The sequence below is a fragment of the Diabrotica virgifera genome, chromosome 6 (genome assembly GCF_917563875.1).
Source record: "Diabrotica virgifera virgifera chromosome 6, PGI_DIABVI_V3a".
Lineage (NCBI taxonomy): Eukaryota > Metazoa > Arthropoda > Insecta > Coleoptera > Chrysomelidae > Diabrotica > Diabrotica virgifera.
In genome coordinates this window covers 4235660-4248096 of record NC_065448.1, presented here as the reverse complement: position 1 = coordinate 4248096, position 12437 = coordinate 4235660, and the positions used below count along the sequence as shown (strand labels likewise).

Here is a 12437-nt window from a genome sequence, read left to right as displayed (position 1 = left end):
CGTCAAGCATTACGTCAGATGCCCTTCGTTACTACGCAAAAATGAACATTCAGTGACCATTTGCGTTACTATGCAAAAGCCAAAAGTATTCATGATACAAAAACAAAAAAAAAATCAAAATTTTCAGTAAAAGAAATCCTACAATTAATATTTGAAACATTTTTTCAAATTTTTACAGTTTTTGCCATTTTATTTTTGGTGATACCGACACAACTAGATTATAACCTTTATCAGTAACGTTAAATACTAATACTAAAAAGTTCTGCCTTGGATAAGGGTTAATATACACACATCAATTTGGAGTGCAATATAAATAGTTAAATTGCATTTTAAAATATCTCATTACTTGTACCTTAAATGTATTGACAAAAGATAAATTTAAGGTCAAGTATACTTAATTTATATTATAAAATGATTTGCTCATCTAGACAAAAATATATTTTGAGTTGATTGTTTACTTAATTCCTTAGAAATATTTATTTTTGAGGTAAGGACGTAGGTAAAGGTTTGCATAAATTCATTTTTTCATGAATGGGCGACTTTATAAATAAATCACGGAACGGGTCGATTTTTATTTTTAAATTACTATTTTTTGGGTTGAATGATTTAGATGTTGGAGTGACAAGCTGTTCCCCATATGTCCAGATTGACGTAAGTACTACCTTATAGAGCAGCAATTTACTATCCAGAGATAGTCTTGATGAACGGCACATTAACCAATACGTATTTCTGAATTGGAAACCTAGTTGCTTTCTCTTGGTCTAGATATGTTTCTTTCATGTCAAAATGAATACCAAGATATTTTACCTCATTGACTGGTGGTAATTAATGGTTGTTTAAAGTTACAGGAGGACAGGTGCCTCTTCGTGTTGTATCTAAATGTAACATTAATAGATTTTCCTTCATTGACTTTAATTTTTCATTCCGAAAACCGATCCTGTATTCTGTCTAGATACGTTTGATGGAGATGCGAGGCATAAATAAGGTCAGTAAGTGAGGATATTGCAGTATCGTCGGGAAATGTTCCTAGCATCATTTCTTCTGTAGGGGGTCTCTCCTCTAGTGGTTCCTGAAAAGTTGGAGGTATATCTGCGGTAAACAAGAGATACAGGGTAGGCCTCAGCACGCTACCCTGTGCTATGCCAGCTTTGATAGAATAGAGTTTGGAAGTTGCATCTTGATATTTCATAAAATAACACCTACCTGACAAATATGACTCGAGAAGAATGTAAAAGCTGTGCGGTAATGTCCTTTTTAGCTTGAATACGAGGTCTTCATGCCACACCTTGTCAAGGGCCTGCCTAACGTCAAGAAATGCCGCTGAACAGTACCTCTTGGCCTCAAAATCAGCATTTATATGTTTTACCACTCTGTGAACTTGTTAGATTGTTATGTGATGGGACCGAAATTAAAACTGGTGGTCTGGAATTAGATTTTTCCAGGGTTAGAGTTTTTTTACTAAAAGTTTTTCGTACACTTTAGACATGATTGGCAATAAGCTGATTGGTCTGTAAGATGTAGTTTATTCTTGAGGATACGTAAATTGAATGTTATTATGGAAATTACTGAACATTTGAAGACTATAATCGATTTCATGATCCGAAATGCATAGTACGCAGTCATCGACATATCGTTTGTGGATATGTATTGTTATATAATTTTTATGGGAAAAATTTAGTGAATTAATTTTATGTCAAAGACCACAAGATCGTAAATTTTCATCGCCCTGTATATGACCAAAAATTGTAAATAAAATAATTTAGCCGTAAGCAGTTTTTCGTGAAAGAGTAAAAGTCTAGTGGTAAAGTTTCTACGAACGGATTAATACATGTCAAAACAATGAACTAGAAAACGGTAGTTTTAGAAAGTTAATGTTGCCACTTTGGAATGGACAATAGACAATGTTTCTAAATGATTTCCTAGAAAGGAAGCAATGGTAAACAATTTTGTTTAGTTTAGAATAGAGGGTTTTTTTAGGATGTAAGAAAAATTAATTTTGTTATCTCCTGGAAATTGACAAGACATAAAATATGTATACAATACTATTTGTTCTTAAGAAAATAGTAGGGATATTATGGAGAATGTTTGTGATTGACGAGGAGACCGATGGAGGGAGAATAGGGTGGTTGATTTTCGGATTGATGATGGAAAAAGAATTCACTGTATAATTGAGATCGGAAGAAAGCAGTGCCAGTTCGAAAGTAGTATTTTTGTGTAAAGTGGTTAATTTGGCGGCCGTGAAAGCAGATTCGTTTTTGAGACGAAATCGTGATCAAGTCGAGAAGTACAAACTCCTTGTGTCCAAATAGATTCCAGTTTCTATCTGGAACGAGTAGCCGGTTTATATCAACTGGCACGAGATACCGAGTTGAGAGAAGAAATCTTGGAATTATAAAGATTGATATTGTTTGTATCGAGTCAGAGATTTAATTGAGGAGAGAATTCGAGCGAGTGCTGTTTTTGTTTGTGAAACAGTTTGAATGAGAAGGACAGTCGCAGCATCAGAGGTGCACGTTGTGGGAGAACCGAGGACAACACAATCCATGAGAAGAAGTAAAGAAGATAGAAAAGGTTAGTCAGATTATTTGTGAAAAGAGAGAGTTGTTTTATATTACATACTATATTTGTTTTTTGTCAACTGAACAGTTTTACAGTATAATTTATTCATTTATAAAAGAGAGAGTTGTTTTATATTACATACCATATTTGTTTTTTGTCAACTAAACAGTTTCACAGTAAAATTTATTCATTCATAAATTCATAGAAGATATAAGTATATATACATAATCGGTTTAAAACGTCCTCCGACGTCTTCCGATGCCCAATCTCCATGCATTTCTATCTTCCCAAAGGTCTTCGTCTAAACCTCTCTCTCGGATCTCTCTGTCTATTCCTTCTCTCCAGCTCTTTCTGGGTCGGCCTCTTTTTCTCTTACCATGTGGTGATCAATCTAGAATCTGTTTTGGCAGACGGTGTTCTGGCATTCTCTGCACATGTCCATACCACTTTAGTTGTTGTACTCTTATATCTTCGACAATCGTATGTGTGACTCCCATAATCTCTCGTATACGTTCGTTATTAATTCTTTCGAGTTAGATAGTTTCGAGAAGATATACGTAATCTATTTAAAAAGTGAAAATTAAATTTTGTTTTTTTTATCTAATAATAAGAACCATCTACCGAATCATTTGAATAAATTTTGGTTAAAAAAAAATAGTAGAATTGAAGTTTTTTTTATTAGATAAGAAATTTTTACAACAGAATAAAGTTTAGCAAACATTTTGAATCTTATATTTATGGTATAGTATATAATATAAATAAATAATAGTTATAAAATTTATATGATTTTGAGTATATTTATTTTCCCTGTTTTGTCCTGGATAAAGTAAGCAACGAGAAATACTAGTAAGCCACAAACTATAAAGGTAATACAATAAAATCAATTAGCTCTGAAAATATTTTTATTGGAAAGTTTTATTAAATTTTGGTTTTGTTTTCATGAGTAGCAATTAAAATAATTAATTAATTAATCGAATTAATGAGATGCTGATCAATCTCAAACTGAGAGAAAATACAGGACATAATAGTATATTGCACTTTAATTTAAGGATGGCTGTTGTCTCTAACATTTCCATGACTAAGTTTGCTATTGGTACTGACTGAGGCGCTTTAACGTAAAATATGTATTTTGCATTCCATGATCCACTACAACAGGGGTTCCCAACTTTCTAGCAACTGCGTACCACTTGAAATATTTTGAAGATTTTGGCGTACCACCGAACATCGGGGGGCATGGAATGCAAGGAATCTTACCCCCATCCTAATTTTTTGAGATACATGTTTACTATCAAACACATGTCCATATTTAATTATTCATTGACTTTTTCAAGATTTTTTCAAGACAACAATAAATATGATTATTTGTCAATTATGCTTTCTAATTTTTATTTAAAAATATATACTTCTTCTACTTTTTCATAATACTTAGTGCCCTTCAGAGCGTCGGATGAAAAATATATACAGATATGTGTTTGTTACTCATAGCTAAACAAAATCATCATGAAATGTTATACAATTGGTACAAACTATCAACCAAAAAAAAAAAGATACAAATCAACAGAAATCAAAATTAGTCATTTTGTATCGAGATATTATTGCCAAGATTGTTGTGTCCTCTTCAACACTTGTTAGTCTGCTTCGATATTTATTTTTTATATACAATAGTTCACCCGTCTCACACAAGTAACTAGTGACAATAAATGACATCAAAAACAGCAGAGCTTGCCGGAAGAGCATTGGATAATCGGATTTACACCCGATCCAGAAGTCAATTAAGGATTTCTCTTTAAAACTGTCTTTCATTGAACTAACTGTCTTCTGTTAGATCGATGAATGTTTCCTGTAATTCCAACTAATTTGGTAATGTTCCTGCAAAAGGATTTTTGGTCAACTTTGGAATAATCTTCAGAGAAGTATTATTTATTAAAACTTTCTTGAAGGGATTCCAAGTGAAGAATTATATCAGCAACCACATCTAGTATTGGAGATATTTCTTTTTCTTCAAAAAATGATGACAGCGTAGGAAATGCAAAGACAATCTTCCCCTGTATTTGAGAACAAAAAAGAACCAACTTTTTCTTGCAGTAGTTTATTTTCCCATTAACTGTGATGGGCGTTGTGTTTTCTCCTTGAAGGACCATTGTCAGCTTGTTGTGTCTGTCAAAAATGTCAGCTAGATACTCCAATCTTGATAACTATTCTTCATCATAGAACAAGCCTTTCATGTCATTATTTTTTTCACTTAAAAGCATTAAAACTGCTGACCTCAGTTCAAAGAGACAGGTGAAAATTTTCCCTCGAGATAACGATCTCACTTCTGTATGCAACAGAAGAGTTTTGAACCCACCACCCATATCTTCACACATCAAGGAGAATAATCTTAATATCGCTTGTTTCACGAACGCGACACGCGTACCACCTGAAACATTCCCGCGTACCACCAGTGGTACGCGTACCATCGGTTGGGAACCTCTGCACTACAAAACAGCAAATAGTACAGACATAAATATAAATTAGCATGTATTTTTACATTGATGAAGCACTGTAATGTTCTATCCATTAAATGGCACTACAGCCCAAACCGTGCCTTGGCCTCCTTCAGCAAGCTTCTCCAATCATCTCGATTTACTGCTTTCCATGAAATCGTTTTTAAGAGGTTTTTGTCATCCTCATCTTATTTCGTCTTCCCATCTCTTTTTTGGTCTTCCAACAGGTATTCCTTGCATTCTTGCATTTAGCAATTTTCTGAGGATTCTGTTGTCATGCATGTGGACCACGTGCCCTGTCCACCGTAATCTCTCAGTCTCAATCAGTATTGTGTATTGTGCTAGCGTTGGTTTCCTTATGTGACACTATTTATAGACCGCTCACAACCTGGCCTATGTCTTTCCGAAGCTTCTCGTCGTTACCAGAGAACACAATCCCGTTCCACGGCATTCGGAACGAGGGATACCGAAGTATATAAGCACGAGAGATTCATTTAGCAGGCCAGTCAGTTATCAACTCGTAATAATTATTGTATTTCGAATCGAGTTGTTCGCCGTGTATTTTGAAATGTATTACCTAGTTATTGGAATTATTATCTTTTAGTTAGTAAAATCATAAATTTGAGATTGTAAATAAATTAGATGTGTTAGTTCGAGTTATTTGTAAGTATTAAATACATTAAATAAGCGCTGTAAAATAAAGTAAGTCTTCCTTTATTTAAATTAAACTTAGTGCCTAAAAACATAAATAATAAAATAGTAAAGTCAACCGCGTATATCAGTACACTTATATTATTCGTATATTTCTTTTTTTATCGAATTCGCCAGTTGTTATTTTCACTTATTGGGCCCAGTATCCTACGTAATATTTTTCTTTCGATTACATTTTCTCTGTCTAGATTTTTATGTTATAAAGCACTGTAATGTTAGTAACGTATAATGCACTACATTTTTATAAGAGTATATTACAAATAATGTGAATGATAAAATATAATATTATGTTGTAATAAATAAGAATAGGTACCATTGATGGCATCGTAATTGTTAGTTTCTTCTGAATGGATAGGCTGGTTGTTCTGCTAACCTACAAAAGAGAATTTTGTGACAAGATCATAAGAGTACTCCAAGAAAAGACACAATAAGAACTAATTTAATGACCAAAAATATATCAGGAAGGAAATAAGTCAATAAGTGTGATATAATTCTTCTTCTTCTTCTTTAATCATCATAACACTGGATGAGTATTTGCCTGTCTGGCTCTATACTTCCAGTCAGATCTCTCTTGTGCCCTCCTCCTCCATTATCTTATAGTTATGATTTTCAGATCGTCCTCCACGTCATCCAACCATCTCGTCCTGGTTCTTACTTTTTTTCGTCTTGATATCGGCTTACATTGTAACATTTTCTTTGATATTTTTGCATCTTCTTGTCTCTGGATTAGTGATGTTGATTATAGTTACTTTCGAGTATTCGTTACAAATCGTTAGTTTTGTATAAAGTAATCATTTACAGCAGCGGTTCCCAACCTGGGGTACGCGTACCTCTTGGGGTACGCAACGACCTGGTTGGGGGTACGCCGAAAATATTTGGTAATGGCGGACTTTATGTGTTTGTCGTACGTTACGTGATAAATCATTACGTGATTTTATGTTCAGTTTACTTTTTACTTGCTTATTGTGCGTGTTAGTTTTTGACTGATTTGTAAACGATTTAACTGTAATCAAGAAGATGGAAAAGTGGTTAAAAACTGGATCGTTTAAAACAAATCAGACTGATACTGCAAGTCAGGTGCTTAGCAAGCCTAGTACGTCCCGGGACTCAGCAGCAGAACATTCTTCTTGTGTGAGTACCAGTGATAGTAAACCTCAGAAATCTAGTACTAGTACTGGAACTTCCTCAAAGAAACGAAAATATTCAAATGAGTACTTGAAATATGGCTTTTCGTTTACTGGAGAGGAGGAAAGTAAAAACCCACTATGTGTTGTTTGTGGAGAAGTTTTAGGTAATGGTAGCATGAAAACTTCTTTACTTTTGCGCCACCTTGAATCCAAACACGCCCAGCACAAAAATAAAGAAAATACCTATTTTGAACGATACCTATTTTGAACGACTTTCAAAAAATTATGGGAAAGATGGCGTGGTGTCTTCTTATTTCGCATCAGTTAATAGAGATAATGAAAATGCTGTGGAAACCTCTTTCAAAATTAGCTACCATATTGCAAAAAGTGGTAAAAACCACACAATAGGTGAGGATTTGATAGCCCCTTGTATAAAAGATGCTGTTTAGTGTACAGTCGGAAAAATGAAAGAATACCCATGAACGAACATATAAAATACGCTGTATTTTCCTGGCACCGTGTCACAAAGAAAATTGTCCAGTGCAAGTACATGTAACAATAATTATTACATGTACTTGCGCTGGCCAATTTTTTGTGTGACACGGTGACAGGAAAATACAGCGTGTTTTATATGTTCGTTCATGGGTATTCTTTTATTTTTCCTACTGTATGTTTGGTCAGGACTTTTTTCGTAAGGTGAACTCCGAAAGTACGGACATTGCTGCCCTAGCAATCTTACTTGTTAATGCAAGGTATGTAAATCCCAACAAGGAGTTTGAAGAAAATCTGTTGCTGTGCCATGCATTAACTGAGCGTACTACAGGGGAAGATGTGTTCAATGTGATTTATAACTATTTCTGTGAAAAAGAAATAGACTGGGGTAAATTGTGTGGTATATGCACTGACGGAGAAAATCAATGTCTGGCATATATATCGGTCTTCAGGGGCGCGTAAAAGAAGTGGCCCCCACGTAGCATGGAGCCATTGTTGCATCCACAGACAGAGTCTTGCAACCAAAAAGTTGCCGTCTTCTTTGAATGTTGTTCTCAATGAAGCAGTTAAAGTAGTCAACTTTGTTAAAGCCAATGCAACAAACTCCAGACTGTTCAAAGTGCTTTGTGAAGGTATTGGTGGCATTCACTCCACGTTGCTTTTGCACAAGGAAGTAAGGTGGCTATCTCGCGGGAAGGTTCTTACAAGACTTTTTGAGCTCAGGCATGAACTGCAAGTATTTTTTGAAGAGCATCTTTTTATTTAGCCTCCAAGTTTCATGATAGTGACTGGCTTCAAAAGCTTGCTTATTTAGCTGAAATTTTTTCTCAGATCAATAAAATCAACTTAGAGTTACAGAACAGCTCAATTACAGTATTCAAAGTTGCTGACAAAATTGAATCCATGCTGAAGAAAATTGATTTTTGGAAAACCTGTATTCAAAACAATCAAGCTGAAGTTTTTGGCACGCTTCATGATTTCTTGAGTGATAATAATCTGCCCATATCTGACAAAGTGAAACATCAAATAGTGACACATTTGACAAACCTGAAGGACTCTTTTAGAAAGTATTTTCGTAAACGACGGAGAGAACTGTATTGCAGATCCTTTCAATGAAGAAAACGTCAAGACTGCTACATTGACCGTTTATGAGATGGAAAAGCTCCTAGAATTTTTAAGTTACTCCTCCTTGAAATCCTGGTTCAAGAAGAAACCCCTTGGAAAATTCTGGGTGAGCATTAGGGATGAATATGGACCCTTAACCACAAAAGCCCTTCTGGTTTTACTTCCTTTTACAAACACAGAACTAGTTGAGAGATCATTCTCTTCCTATGCTTTCATTAAGAATAATTATAGGAATAAGCTAAATGCAAGTCCTGATTTAAGAGTGTATTTATCAACCTTTGATATTGATTTCAAAATTTCATGTGCAACAAAACAGGCCCAAGGGTCACACTAAAACAGTTTTGACTTGTTTTAAGAATAATTTTAATTTCTTTTTTTTTCAATAAACTTATTTGCTAATTCTAGTTTGTTTTTTGATAAGAAGTATTGTACTTACTTTGTTATTATTTTTTTACAGTTGGTATTTAGAATTTACTAAGTTTACTAGAAACATAATAGGCCTAATTTTGGAACAATAATTTTATTGTCAAATAAAAGATAAAAAAAACTCTTGCGTAAATATTTACTTTCCATGATTAATGTTCTTGCAACTTTGTTTTCTTGGGGGTACAATTTGAAATAAATTTATCTCAAGGGGTACGGCAGTGGAAAAAGGTTGGGAACCGCTGATTTACAGTATTCGTTGCTTTGATTAGTTTTGTATTTGAGTACCGGTAATCATATCGAGAATCGCATTTCTCAGTATTTCGTATAAGTAAAAGATCCGATATAACGACCTTCACCGATCTATTTAATGGATAGAAATTAAATAATATGTAATTATTCTGTCATTGCTGCTCCACAATATCAGTAATCTCGAGTAATCTCTTTGCATTAATTAAGTGCCAAAAATAAACCCGCGAAACTCTAGATGACGTAACTTAGCAGTAACCCTGGGCACCCAGGTGCTTCGGAGATCGGTTCTGATTGCATACTCGTGTTCAGTGACCCCAAATATACTGTTCATCTGGCCCTTAATATACTGATTTTAACATGTTTATGCATTTTTCGATGCATTTTATACTTTTTAAAATGTAATTATGCATTTCCACCTATTTTTCCTAATCCTAAATACAATGCAAAAAGTTGCTAGTCTCTATGTACCTACTATATTTAAAAATATATTTATTCCTGTGCCCTGGTCTAATAAAAATAATGCCATACCTACATGTAAAATTAAAGTGAATGGTCATAGTCTAGAAATATTATCATTTCTACACATTTTCCGGTCAATCTAAGCTATTTTTTTTCTAGGCCTGATAAGAATAGTGTATATTTATTATTAAAATCTAATGTGTTGCATTTTTATGTTCAAAGGAACTAACATTTGTAAAATTCTGTGAATTATCTACCTCGACAAATCGTATAGACATCTGTTTCTGGGTGCAAGCTTTGTTAAATGATATACATACCTCACTCTGTTTCAGCTACTTCTCGGCGCCATGTAATCCTGTAAAACTCTTCATAGCCTTCGCCCTTCATAGATAAAATTTTAGTTAACTGTACTGATACCGAACACTCGTGGAATACCGGTCCTACTCCGATATCAACCAATTGTAGATACAATACTAAAAATAGGTACTCGCTCTAATACGATTGGTACGAAGTAATCAAAGTAACGATTTACCTCTCTGTATAGTAATCGTTACTTTCGGTATTCGTAAGTAACGATGAGTACTTTGTAACGAATAATTACTTTTTCAACATCACTACTCTGGATATGTCCCACACATAACAGTATTTGACTTTTTACAAATCTCATAAAACAAAAATCGAATGGGACCGGAGACCCGAATTTTAGTGGTTCAGAGAGAATCAAATATATGCGCTCTCTGATGATACCCTAAGAAGGGTTGAAACTAGTTAGAGTGCTTTTGGCGCTCTCTGAACTAACTAAAGTAAGACGGCTCTTGTTTCCCTTCACAACAAAATAATTATTTATTATTATAATACGTTTTCTTAAAAAAATATAAATACTTACCCTGGTAATATTTTCCAATCTCCCATACGAGCATCTTCTCCAACTTCTAGCCCTCTAAGTCTTGTCATATCTTCATCGTCTAAATAAAAGTTGAAAATATCAAAATTACTTTTTAATCGTTCAGGATTGACGCTTTTTGGAATAACGACGATATTTTGCTGCAACAGGAACCGTAAAGCAACCTGGGCACTTTTTTTGTTGTGTTTTTTGGCTATATCCAAGATAACAGGGTTGTCTAATACCTTGACCAAAGTTTTCTCCCTAGAATTATATGAAAATTTCTAAAGTATACAGAATGACTCTTAAAACTTCATAATAACTATTATTAATCAACATTCTTTTTATCTTTATTTTTTTTTATGTTAATTTTCTTTATAGGGTCGGTCCCACTGCCTTTATTTTTGACTTTTTTGTAGAAATGTTTGCTTATAAAATCCTATAATACGAGTATGCTCCTTTGATTCTCCTTGAATACTTTGTACTGAAGTCCATATTCTATGACATGACCTTTCTTCCTTGTGCCATTAAGTACTTCTTGCTTTCCTCAATATTGCTGTGTCTAGCATCTTAGAATATGCCTTTATAATCCAAAGCTTCACTGAATTTATGTTACCACTACCACTGTACAATAATTGTACAGAAATATCTGACACCGCCCATGTCACTCAGGTAACAAATAAGGGAGAAGAGACTTCAGTTGAACGCCTTGGTGCAAAGAGTAAACATCCATTTAAAAAGCATTGTGGATGAAATCAGTGGTTTTGCGAGATTGCCAGATAAAATCATCGAATAGTTGTTTATTTAGAATACATTTAATATTTTTTAATAAACATGAATATTACAAGTGACGTGAAAAATAGGACACTACGTGCACAATCTCGTGAAATTATACACAATGTTTTAAAATTTAAGCAGAAGGAAGCAAAAGGAAATTTTACGGTGAAACAGGTAACGAATAAAAAATCTAAAAACCTTTGAAATCCGATTGATCTGACAACGTCGCGTAAGCAAAGTTTTCGATCAGTCTGACCTTTGCGGATTCAGATATTTCTGTCGATTTGTACTATACTGTCAAAATTATTATGATTATCATGAAGATAGAAAGTGACTTACTTTATACCCAATTTCTTCAAAAATGTGTTCATTCCAGGACTTCCAAGTGGTGAACAGGCTGTTACAGAAATACCATTTTTCTGGCAAAACTGTACCAGTTCTGGTTGTTGCAGAAAAACATGTAATTCGACTTGGTTGTTGGATGGTTTAATTTTAGAGTTCTTCAAAATATTGTCGATTTGGCTAACTGTGAAATTGGATAACCCAATAGTTTTTGTTCTTCCAGCTTCGACTTGTTTCTCCATACTCTGAAATATTATCAATATTGAGACACTACTTGGTAATAATGAGACTGATAAATAATAGAAGAACAGAAAAGAAAGGTACCTAAATGAAAAAATAAAAAGCTATAAACTAAAAGAATAATGATACAAAAATATGTACAAGGAAAAATTAGATAACATGTTAAAAGATAGAGAAAGGGACACAAATATAGACGAAAACTGAAAATCTAAAAAAAAACATATTAACAGCAGCGGAAGAAACATGCGGCAAGACAAAAAATACCAAATATAAACATGAGAAGAACCAAATAGTGGAGAGAGGAGATACAGGCAAAAATAAACAGCAAAAAAGAAAAATGGAAGAGATACTTAATCACAAAAAGACCCGAGGATTATGACACAAAGAAACAGGGAAGGAAGGCAAAATAGCAGTTAAAGAAGCCATAGGAGGAATTTGGGTTAAAAATTACAAGAAACTACTGGAAAATCTAAAATTTTTCTATGGTACTCTACAACAACTAGGACAAAAGAAGGTACACAGAACAACGAATATAAAAGATAGAACATATAATATAGCAAG

General features: G+C 33.9%; 1 protein-coding gene across 2 annotated transcripts in view; it reads right to left on the bottom strand.

The window, feature by feature from the left end:
• Nucleotides 1-5966: 5966 nt before the first annotated feature.
• Nucleotides 5967-12437, bottom strand: part of LOC114327052 (1,5-anhydro-D-fructose reductase-like) — a 57959-nt gene continuing 51488 nt past the window's right edge. For both annotated transcript variants that reach the window (XM_050654240.1, XM_050654239.1), the window contains exons 3-5: nt 11634-11881; nt 10521-10781; nt 5967-6129 (exon numbers count right to left, since the gene is read on the bottom strand). In XM_050654240.1, the coding sequence (XP_050510197.1) occupies nt 6090-6129; nt 10521-10781; nt 11634-11881 (549 nt within the window). In that variant the 3' untranslated portion in view covers nt 5967-6089. The remainder of the gene's footprint in view (nt 6130-10520; nt 10782-11633; nt 11882-12437) is intronic.